Source organism: Lepisma saccharinum, chromosome 14 (assembly GCF_977018435.1).
Source record: "Lepisma saccharinum chromosome 14, izLepSacc3.1, whole genome shotgun sequence".
NCBI classification, from domain to species: Eukaryota; Metazoa; Arthropoda; class Insecta; order Zygentoma; family Lepismatidae; genus Lepisma; species Lepisma saccharinum.
Window position 1 is genome coordinate 22096030 of NC_139242.1, and position 13342 is coordinate 22109371.

The window sequence follows — 13342 nt, forward strand, 5'->3', positions numbered from 1 at the left end:
CGTCAGCTGATATGTAGTGTTTCCAAACTTATTAACCGAAAAATGCCGCACAAACTATTCACAGAAGGTTTTTAAGCGAAAATTGATCCACAAACCATTCATGTAAGGTTAGGTTAGGTTCAGTTAGGTTAGGCAAACAGAAAATTAAATTGGAAAAAAAATATTAATCGAAAAATGCCGCACATACTATGCACAAGGTTTTTAAGCGAAAATTGATCCACAAACCATTCACAGAAGGTTAGGTTCCGTTAGGTTAGGCAAACATAGAAAATTAAATTGCAAAAAAAAGAAATTCACAATGCAACCTTCACATGTCATCTTGTAAAACTACCGCGTGGTTGCTACACTAACAGGGGGTCATGTAATCGAATGCACGGAACATTTGATTCACGTAGTTGACGGTAATGGTGCCAACAGCTATTGTGCATCGGAGATACATTAATGTCAAAAAATACATTATTTACCAGCCGAATAAGTTCAAATAAGGGAGAAAACACTTCCACGAGCTTCCAAAAGTCTACAGAAACTCAGTTCCGTAAATAGTTTCTCCTGTAAATTTGAAGAAATGTGTTTTCACTATACCATACTGTTACCATATGCATTTCTGCGTAATATACCCCATGTGAAATTTATAAAATCCAGCAGGAAAGTAAAGTGTTTGTATGTGTTACAGTTTTCATGTAAAAACTAAAAATCCAGTATACCTAATTGTGAATCTACCTTGCAGCAGAGGCCGGGGTTCACCCCACCACCTCCAATGGGGTCTTCTGGATCTGGAATTATTCCAAGGCCACAACAGCAGGCTGCATACACACCTATGAGGCAGGGAGCGATTTCATCACAGAGTGGTACCAAAAGACCAGCAGAATCCAGGCCCCCACCTCCCCAACAGAAAAGGTATGCTTCAATTGCTCCGTTCGTCCATGCTGTTACAAATTCTGTGCTTTTGTAAATTATTGATTTCTTGGTGGTATGTATTTATTTATTTATTAATGCCTTGTTTTAAATGTATGTAGAGCAATACATTTAATATACTGGTGTAAAAATTATTTTGTAGATGTCTTGTGGTGTAGTACTAATTAGTAAATTATTTTTTTAAAGTTAACGTGACAGTTGTATTCATGTTTATAGCCATCTGAAGCTGCTACCAGATGTTGTAATGTATAAAGGGTAAGGGAAAAGCTTCTTCAAACAGAAAGTACAGTTTTCGAAGCAGTAAAGCACTTGACAATGATCACGTGATGGGCCGAAATGTTCCTGACTTGCTCAATACATGCAATAATTGGGATATTCCAAGTTTGTCAAATGCTTGGGCTGAGTTAAAACTGTTTCTAATGCTAAACAAATAAAGATGCTGTGAGTGAGATGTTAAATATTGCAAACAAGCTGTCACTACAAATTTACAATTTAAATTGAAGGTTCAGTCCTGATTACCCTATCTGTGCATAAATGTGGACTTGAAACAAAACTCAGTGGTTTTGGCAGCCCAAGTTCCTCTTGTTTTATTGCGATTTCATCATGCTACAAGTGCAATTTTAACATGGTTCGATTTATATTTACTTCTGTTAACACATACTGCGGAGTTTTAGCGATTACTAAGATTTGTTCAATATATGCTTTCGTAGTCAGGTTCTCAGAACATTAAAATAAAGTCCCTCAATGCATTCTACTAACGTTCCGATTTACTTCTACATTCATTCCCACTATTCTACGATATTTACAGTCCCTTGTCAATGGAAAATACATTGTCCATGGGAAGAGCGCATGCTTGCATAAGGTAATTTTTATGTTTTTCATATTTTCAACATAAATAACTTTTTTGAAATCCAAACAATGCTCATTACTTTAAGAAAGATTCCAATTTTGTGTGACAATGATTACCAAAATTCTACGGTAATTAGTCTTCCTGCTAGGAGGCAGGAAAAGAAAATCATAAAACAATGTGAACCGTTACCCTTTTAGCCACTATAGGCAAATTGGAAATATTACCAATTATTTTATTGAATAATTATGAAATTTAGTACAAAATCGTGCCATCTTATTGTTATTTTTGTACAGAGCATTCTCTGACAATCGCACGCTACAGTCTGTTTGTTTTTTCCTCTCTTTCCCTTTCTGTTGACGTTGCAGACTGACGCCAGTATAATGTATAATCCTCCCTCAGAAGTTGTGTTGTGTCGTGTCTGTGTTGAAGATTGTGGCTTAATATGGCACCACAAAAGTTTACATTACAACAAAGGATTTATCTTGTTGAGTGTTACTTCGGAAAGAGGAATTGTGGAGAAGTGCGACGACATTTTACAACGAAATTTTCTGGTGTTCCCGTTCCACATAGGACCACTATATTAAACCTCGTAAAAAAGTTTAGAGTAACAGGGTCAGTTCTGAATAAAAGTGAAAAGAAAAACCCACGAGTACTGAGGAAAAACTCGATGAGATAGGACCAAGGTTAGAACAGTCTCCTTGGAAATCTAGCATTTACAGCCGCTAAAATTCTTAAATCTAAAAGATAAACTATACAAAGACAATCCGCACACCATTCGTGAGTTAAAAGGAGAAATGAGAAATCGGGAGAATTACATTAGACGAACTTGCATGTGTAAATGCCAATTTCCTTCGGAGATGCCAGGAATGTGTTGCAGCAGAGGGACATTATTTTCAACACCTTCTGTAGTCAAGGTTAGTACACAATATAAAAACTGTAATTTTAATAGTTGACTCTAGCGATTGTCGTGAACCCCGTTCACTGGGAAAGACAAGCGCTGACGCCTGGCCACTTGCTGCAGAGTCTCATAGCGAATGTCAGGGAATGCTCTGTAGATATAAACATATAATGCACGTACTCCACCTCTGTAAACAAAATGTCTAAATATACATTTTCTTTATGAGAGTAAAAGCCATTGCTTGCTACATACATAAACAAATTAAGGAAGTACATGAATCATTAATGTTCCCCATGGAATATTTCCAATTTTTTATTAGCTTGATTAGGTATTGCATTTTGATAATTTTTTTATAAGTATAGGCAAAATTCTCATATTGGTCCATCCCTTCTCATATTTTTTTAACTAGGTAAGTGATTACCTTTTACTGTTGATGGAAAGCATAAGCATGTGAAATATGTTATTGTATTGTCTGTGTCATTCTTGTCCTCCATTCTAATTAATGTATTTGTTACAGCAAGCATGTTTTATAGGCTCAGTTGTTTGCTTTGTGTGTTTAGAGAAACTTTGGATTATTTCAGTGTGTAGAATGTGACAAGTGAGATTAATTTCAAGTATTGTGTCTGAAGCCCACACGAGGGACAATCATTCCCAAAACAATGTGGAACTTTAATTTTTATTGATTGCAAGTTTGGATTGCCTTAACCCCATGAACTCTATAGAGATCATTCAGAAATACATTTTGTAAATTGTATTTTTAGTGCACAGAACTCCTCTACTGATAATACTATTAATTTTCATGCAGTTAATTCAAACTAGTTTTCAGATGTGTCATGGATATTCATAATTTTGTCGTAATTTCTTTTGACATGAGCTTAACACTATATTGGTCATAACTATTAAATGGTTGTGATGCAACATGAGTTTGTAAATGACATAATCAACACATTATGAACAATTTTCAGAATCCGTGATGGTATAATTTATTATTTCTTGTCAATTTCATAAACTTGGTTTTTGTTATTGTAAACAGTTGCTGAGTATTTATATGATGAATCGCAGGAAATAGACAAAAAATAATAAGTGTTATGTATCCCATAATTATTTAGCCTAATGTGGGGAGACATACATGATGTTCTTCATGTATATGTTGAAAATACTAGGATTTGATGTACTTCCTGGGCTTAACTAATTGTCAGCTTGCAAAGCAATATGTAGGGGTGAGTTTTCTCTAATAATATTCTGAAAATATACATAATTTAGATAACAAACTCACCTCTTATTCAAATCATTAAAATGTATGTAATAAAGTAACATATTACAATGTGCCATTCTGTGTGCAGTAAAAAGGTAAAGGTAAAGTGTTCCCCTGTGCTTAGCACCACACCATGAAGGCGTATAGGGGGTGTGGGGGTAACGCCCCACACTTTCTTGATCCGGTCGTGAGTGGGGGTGATGTGATCAGCATCACGTCCCTGACCGCCTTTACCCCCCAGGGTTTCCCAAAGGTACCCATGTTATTCGACGCTGGGTGGGCGCCGGGGCCGCTTCCACCGTTAGAAAAGTTCCCGGATTTGAACCGGCCGGGGATCGAACCCGGGACCTTAAGCATGGTAGTCAGACGCGTTACCGACTGAGCCACCGCGGCCTCCCGAATAACATGGGTACCTGGGGGAAACCCTGGGGGGTAAAGGCGGTCAGGGACGTGATGCTGATCACATCACCCCCACTCACGACCGGATCAAGAAAGTGTGGGGCGTTACCCCCACACCCCCTATACGCCTTCATGGCGTGGTGCTAAGCACAGGGGAACACATAATAATTATACCAATAGGACTGTCATAGTTATTTTTTTTACAAAAAGTGGTAGTGATGAATTTATTACTGAGCAATAGTACGGTATGCAAAATATACTGTAATTTGTTGGAAGTATATTAGGGATGCATTCAGCACTTGAACAAGAATACAAAAAAAATTCTATGAACAAAATTTGGTTTGCTTTTATTTCATAATTTTTACAAGTTGATCAGGAAATCATTTAATATACTGGAAATGGGTGTTAACGTAGGTGGGCAATGTAGCCTAACACTCCTAACATACTCAAAACACATAAAATAGTAAAGCATTTGCAACTTAATTATGCTAAGAACATCAAAACCCACCTGCGTAACCTACTCACATAATCATCAAAAGTGGAATTGTAAGTATTGCTCTGCACAAAAAATGTAGTAGGTAATCAGTAAATCTCTCCAATGTGCACTATCAATCTATGTAGAATAGTGTGTATAATGATAGCATTGGAATTAATTACTTGGAGCTATAATCCAAAATGTGTGTGTGTCAAATCCAACCCAAACACGTGGAGTATGAAAACATGATTAGAAAGGAGTGGAATGGAGGCAATAAAAATGCATTTGGCAAGCTACTAGCGGCAATTGAGAGAGATAGAAGAGTGACATTACAAGCAAAATACAAATAAAAATCGTAATTGAAGAACTTCTAATAAATTTTTCTTTCATACCTTTAAATGAACCATTTACAAGAGTGTTGAATACATTCCTCGTATATTTCAAGAGCATTGCATCCTTTTCAAGATGTCCCAAAATTGGTGGACTATCTTCTCGCTTAAGTGTTATGATCTATTTTTTTCATCAATTAACCTTAGCATAGTTCTTCACTACTTTTAACTAACATAACTTTCAATCTAACAATACGATCTATGGCACATTTTATTAAAAAAAAATATTGCCATGTTCCTAACTTCTGGAGAATAAACTAATCTTCTGTATTTTATAGTGACTTTTCTCACTCTAGTAGTAAGAAGAAAAAGAAATTGGCAGATAAAATTTTACCCCAGAAAGTTAGAGACTTAGTTCCTGAATCTCAAGCGTACATGGATCTTCTAGCATTTGAGAGGAAGTTAGATGCAACCATCATGAGAAAGAGATTGGATATTCAGGTAAGTTGCGGATATGAAAGTTGATATTGTGAGAACTTTTACCATGTTTTTTTTTAAGTCACATAATGTTGTTTCATATTAAGCAACATTGATTTGAATCTTGCAAGTCAATTTTGTTGAAAAATCTGACCATATGTCTTCCTTGTATTTTTTTCAGTAATATGAATTGTAGATATAATACCTTGTGGATACTATTACTTTGTAATTATCCCTTTGGAAGTGAGTGCCTTAAATTTATAATTGGTTTGATTAACACATTCGGGGCTGGCCTCATAATACAGCATTGTTACCTCTGGTCTGCGGTTTTTCGTTGTTTTTAAAAAAATCATAGAAAAAATATTTTTAATTTGTTTTTATTTATAACATTTTTCTTAAATCTACAAAACTTCCTCTTTTCAATGAACAAAAATTTGTTAAATTTTATTTTCATTTTCAGACGTTTTTTAATATTTTTTTCAGCAATGTTTTGTGAAGAAGAAAAAAGTACAATATTGTAACAAATGTTAATATAGAGATATTTTAAGTTCGTAATCTGGAAATTTCAATAATTAACTACATAAACTATCAATACATCTTTTGAATCTTGCATAAGAATACTTCTTATGTGCACATAACAAAAAATAATTACAAATTACAAGTAATTATCTTTTGTATGAGAAAGTGGCTGCAGGACAGGACCAGACGATGTATCAGTTGGTTCTGCGTCATCTGTAAAAATTAAATAAATAAATAAATAAAATAAATTTTCATTTTACATACACTATACAAAATAATAAATGGAAAACTAAAAATACATCAGTGCATGTAGGAGAATCAAGCAAGAGGCAAGATGAATAGACCCAAAAAAAATACCTCTTCTCACTTCATTCATAAAATACTAGAGTATGCAACACTGTTTATGTTGTCGACAATAATTATTACGAATATAACCTACCTTCCAAATCTTCAAATTTATGTGCATCATCAAAATCGTCGCTAACTTCAAACTCTTGAGTCGGAATCCTCTATGCAGTATGGATCTAACGACGCTATTCTGAACAATGCACAGTACATCAACCCGACAACAAACAGTCACAGGTGCCAGATAAAAATAGCCCATGAGTCACCTAGCGGTCGGAATTTCAACAGAGGGGCTTGAATGAACACGCACATGAGACGAAGTATGAGCATAGCCCGTCGTTCAATTGGCAAAATGATTGCATACCGCAGGCCGGGCTATGCCCGTTGTTCGTCCACATTGACTTTTAAGTGCACTGCGGGCTATGCCCGTCGTGATACCCCAATGTGTTAATAATGGAGATTGAATAGATGAATAGGTCCTGTATCAGTATTGTCCAGTTTAACCATATCACTATAGTAGCCAATAATTAAATAGATAATCCTATAAACTGTACTTCAGTGCTCAATTCTGCCTTGAAATTTGTGGATTTGTAAGTTTTTCCTTATTCGATATGTTCTTGTTTTTTTTTACATTTTTTAATGTATAGTGTATGCATCAAGTAGAAAAAATGTTCTTTAATGCATTAATACTTAACACAAATGTAAGTTATAATTTTAAGCACACTGTTTCTATGAAGTACTTGTCTGGCCATACAGTGTGTTTATTTTTTAGCAAAGCACTGCAGTCATGTAGCTTTTTACATTAATGAAGGAATGAATCTTTCATTTCGTCATGGAACATTGGTGTTTGATCAGTAGAATATGTTGTCTATATCATTAAATCTTTTGTATAAGCACTTTTTTTTGGATACTGGGCACTCAATAGTCACTGCTCTTGTCTTTGACTCAAGCATTCTTGGATTCCTATTGTATATGAAGGGCAAGGGGAGAGAACAAGGAATGTCACAAAACCAGTTTTTGGAGAAAACTACATTTTAATACTAATCTTTCCTATGTTCTTTCACAGTACCTCAAATATTCAATTGTCTCTTACACGCACATTTCTCATTTAATTCCATTGGTTTTTGTACAGTTATTTAGTACAAGTTCCAACCAATAGAATGAGCTGTAAACCTCAAAGTCGAAAAAAATGGACATTTCTTGTTTTTTCCCCTTACCCTTCATATAATGATAAAATATGTGATCAAAGTATCCTTGAGGGGACTCTCCAATATCACAGTGATAATACTGTCATCTTGTAATCAAAGTTCAGTTCCCTTTTGGGGGCAAATTTCACTGGTTTGGATCTCGCTTTAAAATATGGACCCACTCCTGATTAAACTATCTGTACTTAAAGTGCAACAATCTTTACTTTTTTTTTTCAAACTTCAGCTATGGCAGTCAAAATGCAGATTCTGCTCTCTTTTCTCTTTTGTGCAGAAGAAATTATTTGTTCGAGAAAATTTTTTTACCTCATTTTGTGCTACTGACACCATACCAGATATTACTTGGAAATCTTGTAAGGCTAAGAGATTTAGAAGTAGTAATTTGTTGCACGTTGTTTATTGAGGAAAAAAAAAACCTGTGAACTCTATACGTTGGGTATGAGATTTGTGCTTTCAAATATTGTTTCTAAAAGCATCCATAATATATGATCTATTTTTGTTTTTATATAATTTCAGGAGGCATTGAAAAGGCCAATGAAGCAGAAGCGGAAATTGCGTATATTCATATCCAATACATTTTATCCTGCTAAGGAACCTGCAGAAGGAGAAGATGGAACAGTTGCATCATGGGAATTGCGAGTGGAAGGTAGATTGCTTGAGGACAACAAAAATGATCTTAATAAGGTAAGAACAATAGGATTCTTTTTGATAAGATGCTCAATATTGCTCACAAAATTAATGAAAATTCCTGTGTTCTGTGGGTGATAGATAAAATGTGTGGTTCCACAAAGCAGCTTGTTCATCTTTTTATCAGAAATGGTTTTTGAGTTATCTTAAATGTTGCTACTTGCATGCTTAAAACATTAGATAAATTTAATATCCAAACAAGTTTTTATAGTATTGATATATATAGTGATGTAATTGAAAAATGTGTACATCATGAACATGGTCAAAACTGTCTTAAATCTGTCACCAGTTGACAGTTGAATTTTCTTGAAGTTTTTCTGTAGAAGCATCGTTTCCTTGACTCCCATCTGTTTTATAGTTGTGGTAATGGCGTAGTGCGATGATTTGGTGTCTATTACCTCTGCAACTGTCGCTCGAGGTTCGGTCTGTGATGGCAGTTCAGTTACGAACTGAGTGTTGTGGTCCTCAAAAGGGCCGACAGAATTTTGGTCCTCAAAAGGGCCTATCATTAATTGTTGGTCCTAAAAGGGCCGTTTTGCTATGACATTTCGTGTTATATCTGAGTTGTTTTGGTTGTCTCTTTAGACCATTTCTGTGACGATGTCGACTAGTGCCTGTAGGACTATAAGTGTTCTTTCTTTCTCAATCTTTGAGTTTTCGATCTTGTCTTTCGCCGTTTTGATGAGCGTTCTTATTTTCGTTTCTTGTAGTTTTTCGATGAGCGTTCTTATTTTCGTTTCTTGTAGTTTTTCCAGTAACCATTTGATGCTGTCATTTGCCTCTTTTTGCTCTTCAGTTGGAGTCTGGAGTGTCTGGCTATAATTCATGGTAGTCGGTGGTGTAGTCTGCGCAGGTGGCTTCTCTTGTAGTAATCTGTATGGTAGTTGTTTCTGTTGTTCCTTCCCATCATCTGGCTTGGGTTTTGGTTTCATCTGATGTACTGATTGGAACATTTTACAGCCCCTGTAGTTGGCCGGATGGTTTCCTCCACAGTTGCAGCATCTTGCAGGTAGTTTTCGGTCTTTCTTTTGGCATTCTGCTGTGAAATGATTGTTTGCACATTTCACACATCTTGGTTGAGCCTTGCATTGGCTCTGGGAATGCCCTATCCTCTGGCATCTGTGGCATTGCAGTATACCTGGAGAGCGGTATGGTTCCACTTTCATCTCATAGTTCAGGAGGTGATCTTGGCTGTATATATTTCTTGTTGTCTCACCTTTCTTCAATGTAACTAGGTACAGTGGCATCGGTGTTTTGATGAAGGTTTTCGGATCTCTTTGGGTGTAATGTCATCTGTTTTTTTAACCCTAGAACTGGTAGAGACTTCCAGGCCTTACAGATACTATTTTTTCCTAGAAAGGTGACTTGTATTGACACTTGTCATGCTAAAATTTGTAATTATTTTTAATGATATACAGTCAACTCTCGATTCAACGACCTTTCACAGTTCCCGGGAAAAGGGTCGTTATTTCGAAGGGGTCGTTATTGGAATTTGCCCCAATTTTCTGCTTAAACGGAGCTCAAACGGACACAAAGATGCATAGGAGATGGTAACACCATTTATCCTGGTAGTTATACAACCTGTTATGCACAGGATGCGTGTTGTGAGAAGGAAAATAGAACATGAAAACGTTTTCACAAAAAATAATGTTACTTTCTTTCAATTGTGCACAGTCGTTGCTTTTCCAGGAAATTCTTACAATTATAGTTCATGAGAAACCCGTTTGCACAGAGACCTCTGGAAAGGAAAACAATCTCTCGCTTATTGCAAGCGAAACTCTAAGAATCTTGACACCAGTTACACTGGCGCCAGCAAAAGTTGGGAGATAATCGGGCAGAATAAATGTTGGATTTTATACGTGTCTAGTGTATATGTCTGTTACAAGATTAACTGGTAAGATTAGATCTCTCGGGAGAAACAACACAACCTTTCTAGGCACCAGACAAAAAAAAAGGTGGGGCTGTAATTTTCGTTCTGGTTCGGCTGTGTAAAATACATCGCAAAAAAAAACACGTTTTCAACCAACTTCATTCACCCTCCCCCCTTCCCCATTCAAGGGAGCAGTCCAAACTCCTTCCTTGACTTGCATTGTAATCCAGTGTGAAAAAGGAAACGCACAACTTGCGATCTGTCTTCACCCAATGCGTCTTCTAGGACACGTCATTAAACAGCGTCCCAGTCGAAAGTCATTTAGGTTTGGAATTGAATTTCACTTTAAACTGTATATTTAGTCCCGATTAGCCCATCAGCATAAAATGAACTGAAAACAAGCTTTATGAAACTGCGCACTTTTACATATCAAAATGGTAGATCGTTATTTACTCTCACGTTAATCGATGATTTAATGTTGGATTTAGGAGTATTCTCGATGTCAAACACCCACTCCTCCAAAAGTTTTCCCCTTGAATAATGTCTTTTTAATCGATCTCGGCGACCATTCCTACATTGAGCACTTTTTTTTCTTCACATGAATGGTTCTGAAGAAAAGCGGATGCAAATTAAATTTACAGTTTTGCTTATCAGAAGGTGCAGAACATGAAGTTATTTTAACTCTTGTTTTCCTTTCTGGAGATCGAATTTCGTTATCGTGAAATGAAAACAGCTTTGCGAGATTCAAAACAATAACTTTTCCCTTCGCGCTGGATGAGTCATTGCTGTTATCGGCAAGCAAGAGCTTTGCAGACGCTAGACAAAACACTGGCGCCTGCTGCATCGTAAAAACAAGGAGACCTGCTGGAAGTTTGAGCAACAGGTAGCGGAAGAGAAAAATCCCAGCATTTTAAAGATAATGCAACTGTCGAAGACGGAACTTTTAACAGCAGTGTAAAGAAGAAAGAAATGTCCCTTGCTTTACGTTTTACCATGCAACAGACAATAATACGGGTAATATTTCCTATACAGACAACAGCATAAAAAAAGACCTGAATTCTGCAATTATCAACATTGCCGTGCACACCAGTGGCGGAGAATAAGCTGGGAAAAGGGGGGAGGTGCCGTGTACACCAGTGGCGGAGAATAAACTGGGAAAAGGGGGTAGGGCTAATTTTTTTATTCTGTTTTTGTTCGTTTTCAAGAATATATCCAGAACTGGTTGCCCCATTTTAGACTTCAAAGGACGAGGGGTGGGTCCACTTCCACCCTCGCCTGTAATCAGCCCGTGTGCGCACACGAGCAAGAAAATCGCCCCTCCCCCCCTTTGTTGACAGGAAAAAGGAAGAAGTCAGTCAGCCAACGGAACACTTTTTTGGCAGATATTACGACACAATTAGGAAAACGTATGAAGTGGGAAACGGGAGTTATGATGCACGTAAGATCGAAGTAAACTTTTGTGGAAACCTGGATGACAATGCATTAAGCGGGTTGACGATCTTTAGTTCGCCTATGTGGCTTTGATTCTCTCTAACAATTTCGCTTTTTTATGAAGTGTTGCAGGGAACAAAGAACACGTTTTGAATGAAAGCGGTTACTGGAAGTTGTCGGCTACAAGGCCGAGAGTTGCTCACTCACGGGAACCTACTGAAATCTAGGCCAAAGCTGGACAGATGGGCCAGACTTCCAGGTGCCACGCATCTGTATTTTTGAACATTCCTGCGATCTTCTCTCTCAAGGTGGTGTATTTATCGATAAAAGAGCTTAACCTGCCATACACATTGGCAAAGACTGCAAGTCCAGCAGTCATTTCGAGCTGCTCCCCCCCCTCCTCACCTGCGAGATTTCAGCAGCTCTTAGGACAAGGAAACAAGTCAAGGTCGATTTAAAATAACATCCAAGCACATTCGATCTTCTCTTCTCGCGTATCCAAGAGAAAGCGTGGCAAAACAAGCCTGGCACGTTGGGTAGCAGCCGTCGGGTGCGGGGTAACATTGGTTCGCTTGAGGGGGGGGGCAGAGGTCAAGTGCTATTGGATATCATTGAAGCATGGTGTGGTGGTGTCTATTTTTAGTTCAGACCCAATTGTGAGCGGTACAGCGCTCGTGAAGGGAATGAGCGGGAAAAAAAAACGCATTTTTCGGCCGATTTCCTTCAATTGTTCAACTTTTTTTTCCAAATTTTTCAACTTTTTTTCCAAATTTTTCAACTTTTTTCTAAATATTTCACGGTTCCCGGGAAAAGGGTCGTTATACCCAGGGTCATAGAATAGAGAGTTGACTGTACTTTCAAGGAAAAATTCCAAGTAATGTACAAATTAAAATTAGAAAAAAATCATCATAATTCTCTTATCACTTCTAGGAACCCACCCTTTGAGAGTATTAGTCAAAAGTGTATTTAATTCAAAATACCAAACAGTTCAATGTTAGTAATTTTGTATTAAATTTAGTCAATGTATTTATAATTTGCAAACTTGTTGATTTATTTTCATAAATTGTTTATTGGCTGCTCTTTGTCTTGTGAAACCAAGTCAGTAGCAGTACAAGAATAACTTATGTTTTTATCACTACATAAATGTTATTTTCTTTACAATATCTTTGCTATTACAGGTGAAAAGAAAATTTTCATCATTCTTCAAAAGTTTGGTAATTGAACTCGATAAAGATCTCTATGGCCCAGACAATCATCTAGTTGAATGGCATAGAACTCCAACTACGCAAGAAACTGATGGCTTCCAGGTACATATACATATATGCTTTCTTTTATATATTACAGTTGATTTAAGTGTGTCAAATAATATGCCCAGAAAGTGTTTGCGTTAATAATTTCTTAAAGGTTCTCATAACCACAGCTTACAGGTATTAAGGAAGTAAAAATCTCTACTTACATGTGGTTTATAAGTCCTTTGATAGTTCTGACATTTTGGTCAGAAAATCACATTAATTTTTCACACCCCCTACGAGACGATTCTGGCAATGGACCCTAAACATCAGAACACGCAAGTAGAGAATAATGTTTTGCTGAATTTCTCCGAAATTAAAAACAGTATTACGTTACCAAAGTAGAAATCTTATTTAATTACAGTTAATTCAAGTTTTGTTTTTCAGTTGTGGTTTAA

At 36.7% G+C, this 13342-nt stretch overlaps 1 protein-coding gene across 4 annotated transcripts in view; it reads left to right on the forward strand.

Moving 5' to 3' along the window:
* The window catches only part of Bap60 (Brahma-associated protein 60), a 49989-nt gene that overhangs the window by 1394 nt on the left and 35253 nt on the right, over positions 1-13342 (forward strand). For 2 of the 4 annotated variants that reach the window (XM_083135234.1, XM_083135237.1), the window contains exons 2-5: positions 728-897; positions 5460-5622; positions 8184-8351; positions 12834-12962. In XM_083135234.1, the coding sequence (XP_082991360.1) occupies positions 728-897; positions 5460-5622; positions 8184-8351; positions 12834-12962 (630 nt within the window). The remainder of the gene's footprint in view (positions 1-727; positions 898-5459; positions 5623-8183; positions 8352-12833; positions 12963-13342) is intronic. The other 2 variants (XM_083135235.1, XM_083135236.1) reach the window with 2 other exon arrangements.